We start from the raw sequence: 13,088 nt of genomic DNA, 5'->3' as shown, positions 1-13,088 counted from the left end.
ACAGAAAGAGAGACAAACAAGCACAGAAGCACACATTGATCCAGAAATCTGTTCTACATTAGATGGTAGTAGCGGGTGAGCCGTCTTCTCTGGATGATGTCACAGTTAACAGAACGCCAGACCAGATATACCTACTATGATGGAAAAAAAAAAGAGAGAGAGCAAAAAGTTAAAAGCTGAAATGACGACAGTCATTTCAATGTAATACAATGCAAAACTGAAGAACAGTAGAAATCAGTAGAGTGAGAAAATTAGACCCTGATGTCCTCCAGTAGCCTAGGCCTATCACAGCACAACTATAGAGATAGCTCAGGGTATGAGCCACTCTAACTATAAGCTTTGTCAAAAAGGAAAGTTTTAAGATTAGTCTTAAAAGTAGACAGGGTGTCTGCCTCACGGACCAAAACTGGGAGTTGGTTCCACAGGAGAGGAGCCTGATAGCTAAAGGATCTGCCTCCCATTCTACTTTTAGAGACTCTAGGAACCACCAGCAGACCTGCAGTCTGAGAGCGAAGTGCTCTGTTAGGAACATACGGGGTAATCAGAGCTCTGATATATGATGGAGCATGATTATTAAGGGCTTTATACGTTAGAGGAAGAATTTTAAATTCTATTCTTGATTTAACAGGAAGCCAATGAAGGGAAGCTAAAAAAGGAAAAATATGATCCCTCTTGTTGATTTTCATCAGAACTCTTGCTGCAGCATTTTGGATCAGCTGAAGACTTTGAACTGCATTTTGTGGACTTCCTGATAGTAAAGAATTACAATATATGATGTGATATCACACTGCTTCTATAATCTTTACACTTACTGTCCCTTGCTTTATATTCATACCCCTTACCTAAGCCTGGGTGGTATGACCCAAAATTCATATCACAATCAAATCCCTTCTCGGTAACAGTATATATCGCGGTATAAATTTAAGGTTGAAAATGTTAATAAAAGCCAAGATAATGTCATTTTTTTGCTGAAAACAGTTGTCATAATGAAGCCCAGAACTTTATGCTGCATATTATTGTTAGTCTTTAAATATCATTAAAAGCAGGTACAAAAAGATAGTCCTGTAAGAGTGTGTGTGTCTGTGCGTGCACATCAGTCTGAATAAACGTTGCTCACTCTGAAACACAGTAGTGGCAGCATCATGCTGTAGCAAGGCTTTTCTTCAGTAGGAATGTCCAAACCGGTCAATGGGAAAATGGATGCAGCTAAATACAAGGAAAACCTGCTTGATATTTAAGACTGCCCAACTATAGAAGGACCCTAAACATTCAGCTGGTGCCACTATGAAATGGTTTGTATCAAAGCATACTCATGTTACAATGGCCCAGTCAACGACCACACGTAAATCCAATCGAAAATGTATGCAAAGTCTTGAAAATGGATGTTCATGGATATTTTTAATGATATTCCCTGTATGCTTTGTTCTATTTTTAGCTCCTTTCTTATTTTATGGACCTACTACTATTATTTTGTGTATTCTATCTGCATTTTCACATCCCGGCTTTTATTTTATTTGTTGTAGCACTTTGAGAATTATTGTATGTAAAGTGTTATGAAAAAATATATTATTATGGTTATATATCCAATCTGAATGAGCTTCAGCTGTTTAGCAAAATATAGTTGGGGAAAATAATTCCAACTGTAAATTAAGTGGAAGGTGGTTCTGCAATACAAGTGCACGCTGCAAATTTTCATTTGTAAGACATTTTAAAAACCATGTAATATTTTTGACCAAATCATTATCACATAAAATCACAACAAATAAAATTGAACTTGGTGGAATCTAAAGAGAATCAAATCTTATTTGATGGTTTTACAGGAATGATCAAAGTAGTAGCATAGGGCTATGTAATGTGTTGGTGCAACTATAAATGTACTATTCTCTGATATGCAGCATAATCTAATTTTCAGATTTTGTGGAACAATGTCATTGGTCTAGGTATGTGTGTAAAAATACCCATTTTATTACCAGTAAGGAAACGTAATATAAAATTAACATTAAGCTGGGAAGTCATTATGGAACCATAGGGGCAGATATAAATGCCCTAAATGATGCAGAAATTGAAGTGGATTTGGTTGAAGGATTTCTCTTTTCTCTCCTGAATTGTGTTGCTCAGTCGACTACATGCACAGCGAAACTGGGTCTACGGCTCTGATGGTGTCAGCAGCACGAGGATTTCTTCCACAAATGCAGCAGCTGCTATGTATGGGTGCTGACATCAACATAAAGGCATCTAACGGATGGTATAGTGGCACTATATCTTTTCCATAATTCAGAGCCTTCGTTATTAGGTTAAAGTTGTCCTTAGCAAACTAATGATACCAGGTTAAAAGAAGAAAACTTGAATAATTTAAAAGCTATTGTCACAGTATGGCCTACTGGTTTTACTTTCATGGAAACATTTTCAAACTGTTTTACACATGAAACTTTTTTTTTTCTTTTCAGGACTGCCTTAGATTTTGCCAAACATTTCCAGCAGACAGACGCTATGGATATGCTCAAGTCTTCCATGTGAGTCTGTTCAACACTGGATCCTTATCTGCATCAATTTTTGAAGTTATTCAAAAAACGTTATCCAACTTAGGTTTCTAATCAGTCTCAAAAGTCTGTCAGAGTTCTGAAGGATATATATTTTTTTACTTTTAGTGAACCGTAATTGTATAATTTCTCAAACGTTATGGGTGGAGTATACTTTATTTTAACAATATATTTATTCTCAGTATTACAATATTGAAACTTCAGTTGAAAGTGTAATGATTGTATTGAATCTAGTGAATTATAAAATCAGTAATTAACTTATTAGGATAATATTGTTATTAAATTATTTATTGAGGAAAGAAACCTAAATATAACATCAACAAACATAAAATCTAATTTGTAGAAGAAAAAAACTTGACGGAAACTCAGAATGACCGTTCTCAGTATCATTCACTTAAAGGTATACTATGCAACCGGCGTTGATTTTCCAGCGAGGCTCCCCCCAGAGGGCAAAAGTAAAAGTGCACTGTCATAAAGATGCTCAGCTGTCCTGGTTTCTCCGTCAAGCCAGGCGCGGTGGTTTGAGCTTAGCAGACGGCGAACGCAACGAAAAGTCGAATAAACAGCAGTACAAACAATGACTAACACAGTGAAAGTATGAACATCAGGGTTTCCCGCAGCGCTATCTTGGCGAGGCGGCCGCCGCCGCCGCCGCCTCGCCAGTTTTATTATTATTATTATTTTTATGTTGGCGAGACGCTACCGCTCTCGCCAACATAATAATAATAATAATAATAATAATAATAATAATAAAAAAACTCAATATGCTTGCATGTTTATTTGACGTTAACACGCGGTTCTTTGTTGTTGCTTTCGCGCGTGCATATAGTGAATGGCAGGGCAAAAACACATGGAGTTCTCTCCGTAAAGCAAGACCAACTCTCGCGGTCTTGCACCAGACTTCTGAGCCTGTGTGTGCGGGCCGAGGGCTCTTGTGATGGCGTACCGCGCACGTGACTTCACCGTCTCAAGAGCAACGCCCCTTTTGCCGCTTAGGTAGGACATACAGGTAGAGAACGCCCGTAGCAACCAGCTATTACACGCACAACAGAACCAGCGATATGACGACTTTGCAGCCGTTAAACTTTCCCAAGACGATGTCCCAGGCGCACGGTTTACTGGTCTCACTGTCGAAGAACACACCAACCTTCAGCTCAAACGATGGCTTGAGTGTCGAGGGCTTAAAAAGACCGGAAAACGGGCCGAGTTCATCGAACGGTAAGCTTTGTTTTTTTTCCTGCGCTGCGATCATTGTGGCCGTTTTTTTTTTTGTTTGTAATCACTGTCCAGGGATCGGTATATGTTTAATGTTTGTCTTATTTGAAATGTTTTTGAGTAAGCTATCCTGGTAGCAGGGTATCATGTTAGCGCCTGCTACCATGACAGCCTATATGCTATCATGGTAGCAGGCGCTTCATTATTAACATGTCGGCCACCAAAATACTCTTACCTGTTCACTACTTGATGTCGCTGGAATTGGGTCAGGATGTTCTTCGGTTGGGCCCTTTCCTCCAACAAAATGGTTGCTACATATGTACGTGAATTTGGTAACTTTTTCCGGGTTGAACTGTTGTGTAGGCCAACCGCACCGGTGGACCCAGCGCACACATTTCTCCTTGGCAGTCTTGAAGAAAACATCCTTCATATGCGGCCGATCAGCGTACCTCGAGTCGCTGTTGCACGTTCCATATCAACAATGTTTAAAAACCATGGTCTTAGATTTGGAAAAAGCAGTCGTTTACCGAGTAAAACCAAGGGTAACGCACGTCTCTTTTACAGCGAAACAGCGGCGGACTATGCAAGCTTGCCCTACTGCGTACCACGTGATGTGACGATACGTTTCTAAAAATAGCTCGCTCGCGGTACGCTATTGCAAGTGCGGTATTTCCCCCACAGACCACCAGGGCGGCCGAGAAAACCTTTGTTCGACCTGAAATGACTCATTTAATCATCCAAAACGGTATGGAACACATTAATTAACTGAAAAATGTTGCATAGTATGCCTTTAATAAAGATTGAACTTGTGTCTCTGCTTCTCTGAAATGTAAACTTTAAGTTTTTATACATACTTTGTACATATTTTGAATATCTAAATACCTGACTTGGTTCTAAGGAAGGTTTGGAAAGGAAAGAGAGGGAATGAACTCTCAAGCTCATTCCCCCTCAAGTGAGTCTCCTTAGGTATATTAGCTCTGACCAAACTGAACTGCCACAACACTGAAGAAATATTTATTTTTTGGTTTTGGTGTATCCTCTCTCTTAGAACTCAGTTTGGACCATAGTAGGTGTAACTCCCAAAGGTCCTGTCTCTTATGCTGCTGATGGGGAACATCTCAACATAGATCATTTTCAGCCAGAAACCTCACCCACAGATTGGCTAGCAGTCTTTCCTGAAACTGGCCCCATATTGTTTCAGTGATTTCTTTACTTTGACTTTGAACCAAATTATAAAACATTCTCAATTAAATTCAAGAAGTCTTTATTAATCCCAACTTGTATTATGTCGGTTTCTTTGGAGTTGTTGTGGATACTGATGCTGTGGCCAAGGAGGATCTTTTCTAGTGGTCTGTCCTACAGCGGGTCTAACGAAGCCTCAAACTGAACACACTGAAAAAGATGCTTAGGGTTGTCTTTAATCTTCCTTTTGTTCATTGTGCAAAAAAATCCTTCTTTGCACAATCATCTTCAGAAGTTCCAAGAGTCCCCAGAACAGACCCAGCTTTCTTTTTCGGCTTGTTGAGCTTTTTAAATCACTGGCTCTGATCACTGGCTTCCCCAACAGATGATGGCAGAAGAGAACACACTCACCACAACAGACTTGTAGAAGATGTGTAGCAATGCTGTCGTATCCAGGTGAACACCGAAGTATTTATACTCCTCTACCAGCTCCACTTCTTCTCCCTTGATGGTAATAGTTTTGGACCTAATCCTGCCACTTTCTGAAATCTACAATAATCTCTCTTGTTTTATACCCAACGACTGCAGAGTTATGAGTATTTCGATAGGTGACAGTAGGGCTGGACGATATAGAAAAAAAAGCATATAGATAAAATAGAAATCATATTGATCGATATCGATAATTATCAACAAATTAAAAAACATTTTTAGTGCAGCCCTGGCCATTTATGCTGTTGCTTAGCAACTTATTTTTAGATAGAGAACACACAAACACTGAATTCAAACTCAAACCTTTATTGAACCAACTTTTTACCAAAACTGCAAGTATTTGAAACATGAAAAGGAACGCGTGCTCTCTGAACTCTTTGAAGGGGGTGGAGCTTGGTTCTTGGGTCTGCGTTTGTGATTGGTTGGGAGGATGTAATGATGTAATATAACCTATGTGATAGGCTAGAATGCAAAAGGAAGGAAAACAGTTCTATTGAACTTTTTATTTACTCTTTTTTTTTTTTTTCTTATCGATATGTCTATCGATCGATATATATTATTATTGAATTATCGTCCAGCCCTAGGTGACAGCACTCTGTCTTGTACTGTAAGTCTGAGGTGTATAGAGTGAAAAGGAATGGTGTGTGTACATTACCCTCTGGTGCTCCTATGCTGCTGACTACTTGGTTCAGTCGCACAGACTGTGGTCTGTTTGTCAGGTAGTCTTTGATCTTGGTAACTGTTGAGGACTCCACCTGAGTCTTTTGGAGATTCTGGCAAACCAAATCAGGCTAAACTGTGTTAAATGCACTGGAGAAATCGAAGAACATGAACTTTACAGTACTTTCTGCCTTGTCTAAATGACAGTGTGGGTTTGTTGTAGCAGGTGTATGATGACATCCTAAACGCCATCTCCACAGCAACAAGCAAACTGCAGGGGGTCCTGATAGCTGCTTGTTTGGTCATGTGGACCAATATGAGTCTCTAGGACCTTCATGATGGGATGTCAGGACAGCAGGTCTATAGTTATAGAGGGCTAGTGGGTGAGTTTTTTTTTTTTTTTTTTTTTTTTTTTTTTTAGCACTGGAACAAGTCAGGAGGTCTTCTACAACACTGAAACCTTCACCTGTCAGGCTAAAGTTCAACAAATGCTGAAGAATCCCACAGAGCTGTTCTTTAAAGGCCTCAGTAATTTGGGGCTGACACCATCTGGAGCGACTGAACCGCCTTATTCCGGTTCAGTCTCTCCAGCCACCTCTTCACCTGACTTCTAGAGCCATACAGGTGGTGAAGGAGGCAAAGGAAGCATCAGGAGCTTCGGATTTGGTTGAAGACAAACATGTAAAAGCAGATGTGTCCATAGCCGAGTTGGAAGATAAAATATTTAAGGTATGAAAAGAAAGCTTTGGGTCAAAGAAGGAGGGGATGTCTGTTTAGCTGAGGGCAGTAGATGGCAATGCTGAACTTGTTCCTCAAATGAACCTAACGAAGAACCCAATGAAGAACCCACTTCTAACTTTTCAATATCTTTGCTGCAGACACAACACTTCATAGTAACATGTCCTGGAAGACACCAGCTGTTCTTCATAAGCACGGCCAATCCACCTCCTTTGCTCTTGCCACTCTCTTTTAAATCTGTCTGCTTATATGGTCAGTAAGCCTGGCAGAGAGACACTGGAGTCAGGGATGTTATACTGCACCCATGACTCGATAATACTACTGCATTTTCAATACTCTGGTTGAGTCCAAGTTGCTTCATCCAACTCTTTTACCAAAGATCTCATATTGCTCATCATAAGCGACGGAAGAATCATGTTGAACTTTCTCCTTTTCTCTTCTCTTTGCTCCTGCTCTACATTCACAACTTCTCTTTTTCAACTCATCTGGGATTCGGGGATATGATTGAAGGGTTATTTGAGCTTTGAGTTGTTAATCAGCTGCTCCCAGTTGCAAAAACTCAACTTGTTCCCGTGGTTATGCATCATAACAACGTCCAAAAGTAAAAATGTACCAGCAAAAATCCTTCCAGCTGCACAGCATCCAATCATCTGCAAGATACAATGTTATTCCAGCTCCATCCAATGTCAAAATTAAGGTCTTTCCAGCACTCTTAATCAGAAGAGTGATATTTGTATGCATGTGTGATAGTGTGTATGTAAAATATCAGTTTTTTTGGGTGTCTATAACACTATAATGCTACTTTGAAAAAAAAAACTGTTCAAATACAGACTTGTTTTTTAACAAAATTGATACTACTTTTACATTAGCCCCATTTACACTACCCTTGTTAAGCCGAGTCGAGACCAGTCTGAGCTTGGATCACTTAACCAAGCCGAGACGACCGTTTACACACCACACTATGCCGGTTCCTTGGTTGCTCCTCGCCTCCTAGTGGCGATCTGCGGTACTGCTGCTCTCTGGGATTGAAGGCGGGACAAAGCAAATCAAAACAGCAGCAACTGTAACATTCAGGATGTTATGGTTAGACAGAGTCGGCTTTTGGGAAGTGGATAAGACAAACGAACGTCTAACAAGGATTTACAGATGCAGGAAACAACAGACACTGAGGTTTATCACACTGCTAAGCAGAATCATCTCTGGAAACCGTGTGTCACGGTAAGAAAGCTAGTATTATGAATGTCTGAAATTTGTCTGAATGGAGTGTGAATCGGGACGTGCAGCCAGACACGCCGGAAACACCGCGGACAGTCAGCTGACTGTAAGGGGATGATGCGGTCTGCCCATGAGCTCTTCGTTATCAGATAACCGGGATAAAAAAAAAACAGGCCAAGACCTACTCAGGAACTGGTCTGCATTTAGCACGGTCCGGTTATGTCTAGTGCGGTTCAGTTCAGTCTGCTGACCATTTACACACGAGCTTTGGTTACCAAGCTCGGACTGGTCTCGGCTCGGTTAAAAAAGTGTAGTGTAAACGGGCCTATAGTGTCATCATCCTTTCAGAGACGCCTGTCTAATTCCTTTCAGAAACCAGCTTGTTGGTTGAATGGAAATTGTTTTATGAATAACTGGAGTTTAAATGTATTGGGACTCTCAATTAAAATGTCTCAATCCAGTTTGAAATCATACAGCCTTTCCCAGTCCAAACAGGATAATTATTTGAGTTGATCTGAGCCTATGAGCCAACTGTAGATTATTCACTTTTTAACCTACAAATGTCTGAAATGATATAGGCTAAAAGTGATCCACATGTTTGGTGACCTTACCTAAAAAAAAAAAGGCCCACAGCTTTATTTGACAGTGACTCAAAACATAGTGTAGCAACCATATATTTGCCTTTTTTTTTAAATAACTGAAGATTGTTTTCCCTGTTTACCTATTTTATTCTTGCGGAATCATTATGCATACTATAAAGAGTGCAGAAAGTGGAAAACGTGTTTTTGTTATTGTGCAGTCCTATGGGAGAAGTGAGCAACCTGGAGGAATCAGCTTTAATTCAGTGCAGCCCCACAGAACTGAGCAGTGAAGAACAAGAGCTCCTCAACCAGTACCACCACAGCTTTGATGACCAGCAGGTGGACCTTGATCTCATTATGATGTTGCTCCACAACATCTGCACCACCACTAATGAGGGTGAGGTTTGACATCGGAAAAACAAACATATCCATCAAGTTTGAACTGTTTTCCTTCCAACCAGGTTCCTTTTCCAGACTGACAAAACTCTGACCTCAAGGTACATTCACACAGAACGCGAACGAGACAAGCTGAGCGAGCTATTCATGTTATCCCTATGTAAAGGCATGTTCAGGAGCAAATTAATGATTTACTATGCGAACAGTCAAACATGGCTGAAATAAAACTGAGAACAGTGCGGTAGATGTGAAAATAGAGCAAAGCAAAATTTCGCTCAAGTTCAAAATTCTGAACTTTTCTGTCATTTCATGTTGTGTTGAGGGTCCTCCTTGTCCATTTAGTTAAGCACAATTTTTTTTTTATGTCTTACATAATAGATTTAAACAGTACAATTGACCATATTTCTATTGAGTAGTGATGGATTGATTGACCAAAGATTCCTGTAGTTCGTGTCCCGGAGGGAGATCAGTACCCCAGCCCCGATGCAGGGTAGCAGCGGAATGAAAGGATTTCTGGTGACAGACAATCTCTGCCGGTCATCCTGGATTCATAGAACCATAGTTACATGCGTAACTTCCATTCTGTTTCATCCCTCCTGAACACCAGGGGGCAGTGCTTGAAAGCACTGAATGACTAATACCAACTATGTCACGTGGAATCCTGAGCACATACCTCACTGAGAAGACCCAAAGGATCCTTAAAGAAGAACCTAGCTCAGAGGATGAGGGGTGACCGTGCTGACGTAAAATCTGACAAACGTGCTTGGGGAAGCCCATGACAAAGCAGCACATAGGGTTTCTAGTGGAACCCGCCTAATAATTGCCCAGGAAGCAGAGACACTCCTGGCGGAGTCGGCCTGCACACCGGCACTGGAAGTGTCCTGCACTGTCAGCGTGGCAGATGACATCCACAATCGAGAGAGACACTGTTTGAAAAGAGGAAAATCCAACTCGGACCCATCACCGGTCACATCAGACAGAGGCTGAAACCAAGCCAACCTCAATGGCTGGTTACAGTGGAACCAGGGCAACACTTTAGGTACAAATGCTGTGTTTGGCCACTAGGTAACCCCAGAGCTGTCGGACACCATCTGAGACACGAAGGACTGGCAGTTTGTACCTTACCGACCCTCTTAGCTTAGACAATAGCCAATAAAAAAGTTCTTACATGACAGCCACACGAGGTCTGCCTGCACTAAAGGCTTAAATGGAGAATAGCAGTACAACCATCAATAGCAGGATGATTACACAATACTGCTGCAACGTATATAGGGCTGTCACGATGTATTAAATAATTTGAGGACCTTGACTCATAACATTAATCAAGGCAAATTATCTGCCTAGATGTTTGGTTAAATTCTGTTCTGGCAGATAACTAATGATAGCCTAACCTGCTGATGCATGGAGGGAGACATTGACGGGCAAAAAGCAGTGCAGAGAAAGAGACCAAATGTTTTAAAAGTTGAATTTAACAAAAAAATAAAACCCCAGCTTTTACCTGCTGAAGCATAGCTGAGAGCAACTTCAACATTTCCTAGTTATCTAAATATGCCTAATCTACTAATAGTTGCACAGTACCACCCCCACCCCTTCTGATAAGCTGGACAGCAGAAGAGAGAGATAACTTTAAATTTAGCTATTTTTCATATTGGTTCATTTTGTGTGCAAGTCTGGTGTCTTCTACTTGTTTATGCCGCGGTCACACCCAAATTTCCCCAATGTGGGACACTAAAGGCATTTACATTCTATTCTATTAAACATAAGTAAGAGTTTTTAAAAAGGCTGTATTTGTCATGCCTAAATTTAAATTAGCTGTTTACCTTTTTGATGAATGTGAAATTATTTTATTTCTAGTCTAATTTTGTACTAAAACAAAGTCACAGACACCATATCACCGTAGAGGAGGTGCAAACACCGTCTTTGCCAACAAACCTACCTGCAAGTAGTCCTCGAACAAAGATCAGCCCGTTGCAACCCTGAAGGCCAATAGATGATGGGGCGTCTGACAAGGGAAGAAGCAGTTCAAGGTTTTTAAGCCAAAGCTGGGCAAAACAATCTGCACACAAGAAGAAAAAAAAAGAACAGAGCCTTGGGTGATGTCCGACTCTATAGTGGATCTTTTCCATGGACTCCACTAGGCCATACTCTACTCCACATACATGGACCTTTTCCCCCTGCCCGGACAGATTTTTTTGCCCCCTCTCAGGGGGTTTATCTAGTCGATGGGGGGACAACCGTGATTTGAGGACAGCAGACCTGCCTCCTTGTTCTCTGTAGCCTTCTGCAGGAGGAAAGAAGCAGAAGAAGCCGACACACACACAGACCACGCCCGCATATGTGCTAAGTGCCCACAGCCGGGGACGGCTTGTCTGCCGCTACATGAAGCAAAGCGGATTCATCAGCACTTTGAATCATCTTGTTACTAAAAAGTGCTATATAAATGCACTTACCTTACCCATACCATTGTGGATCAGGCATGCAGAGTCTGAGCTGCGTTTTTATTCTACCATTTCTCACCATTTCTTCAGTCAGTGCCATGCTGCTTAATAGCAGCAGGGCGAAAAATGGAGGGGGCGCTTAAAGCTACTGCCTTACCGGGTCTGTGGAAAACAAAAAGAGGTACATTTGTCTATGCTCTCTGAAGACGCATTATCCTCCTGAGACCCAGCAATTCCTTTTTAGTACACTTTAGTTTTTTCTTAATTCCTCATAAGCTTTACATGTGACTCTGTTTAGTCCTGGAATTTTTTAGAGGACAACCATAGTTTTCCAATGATATATGGGTGTGGCCATGGCAAGTAGCCTTTTGCTGTCTTTTGTAAATGGCTGCCATCTCAATTACCATATTTTTTCAGACTATAAGGCACACCTTAAAACTCTTAAATTTTCTCAAAAATTGATGGTGCGCCTTATAATGCGGTGCGCTTTATATATGATTCCCGTTATGCTTACTGACCCATTTTATGTGGTACAATGTGGTAAGTACGACTTTGGTAAGGAATGAAGCTGTTCCGCTCAGTGGATATTCCGAGCATTAAATGACGTGTTAAATGTTCGCGACTGCGTGGTGTCACACTATAAACTTGTCGGTGGCAAGTCCACTAAGCTAACAGTATGCACACAGTACAGCCGAGTATGTGGGAGCCTTTAGGCAGCCCATGCCCGGAGTACATGCTAGCAACAATACACCTAGTAACTTAATTCAATGTAAAAGTTGCATTTATTTTGGCCTAATGTTAGAAACAGGGCAGTGTAGTCCATCTACTCTGTCCTCCTGACAGAGACGGATAGAGAGCTGTGGACGTGAAGGGGCGGAGTGATATTACACACTTGGGAAGAATATTTAGTGCTCCTTATAATCCGGTGTGGCTTATGGCACATTTTATGGAACAAGGAAAGGCAAGCATGATTTTTCATGTTTGTTTCATATTAATTTAGTAGACAGCTCTATGACATAGTGTGAGAGCATTCTTAATAGAATAATTGAGGGAGACTCAGATATAGACCTTTTAGGAAGAAGAGGGAGTAGCTCAAACAGGAGAGGATAATGCACATGAGGAGCAAGATAAATTTGACCAAGGCGCAGAGTCAGAGGAAGCTGAGGAAGACACAGGCTCCATCTGAATACCCTTAACAATAGCATCTAGTGGGGCGTGCTGGTGGTGCAGCGTGTAGCGCGACCCATGTACGGAGGCTTTAGTCCTTGACACGGTTGACCCAGGTTTGACTCCGACCCACGGTCCTTTGCTGCTCCTTGACCTTTCATGGGGTCAACAGTCAGAACTCAGTCATGGGGAGGAAAGGAGCATCAGACTGCTGTGCTGAATTTGGACAGCCTTTGACTCCGATGTCATGACGTCACTTGGATAATGCGAGTCATATCCGGGCTTACAGCCGTCTGAAAATTAACTACAAAGTGTGCGATCTCTTATCTCCAGGCATTTTCATTGATTTCCACGAGGAGGGCTGTGGTTATGTCATATAATGCAAAGGGTTCTGGGATACCCCATAGCTCCTTAGCACTGGTAAGGGACTTTGCGAGTGTCCTAGAGTGTCCAAAACTAGCCGCGGG

At 41.4% G+C, this 13,088-nt stretch overlaps 1 protein-coding gene across 2 annotated transcripts in view; it reads left to right on the top strand.

Moving 5' to 3' along the window:
* Positions 1-13,088, top strand: part of LOC105917110 (3'-5' RNA helicase YTHDC2) — a 66,773-nt gene that overhangs the window by 23,528 nt on the left and 30,157 nt on the right. For both annotated transcript variants that reach the window (XM_036133557.1, XM_012851816.3), the window contains exons 12-14: positions 2,119-2,245; positions 2,448-2,513; positions 8,839-9,017. In XM_036133557.1, the coding sequence (XP_035989450.1) occupies positions 2,119-2,245; positions 2,448-2,513; positions 8,839-9,017 (372 nt within the window). The remainder of the gene's footprint in view (positions 1-2,118; positions 2,246-2,447; positions 2,514-8,838; positions 9,018-13,088) is intronic.

The sequence above is a fragment of the Fundulus heteroclitus genome, unplaced genomic scaffold (genome assembly GCF_011125445.2).
Source record: "Fundulus heteroclitus isolate FHET01 unplaced genomic scaffold, MU-UCD_Fhet_4.1 scaffold_64, whole genome shotgun sequence".
Lineage (NCBI taxonomy): Eukaryota > Metazoa > Chordata > Actinopteri > Cyprinodontiformes > Fundulidae > Fundulus > Fundulus heteroclitus.
Note: the sequence above shows the minus strand (reverse complement) of the source record. Positions and strands in the feature narration are given on the sequence as shown.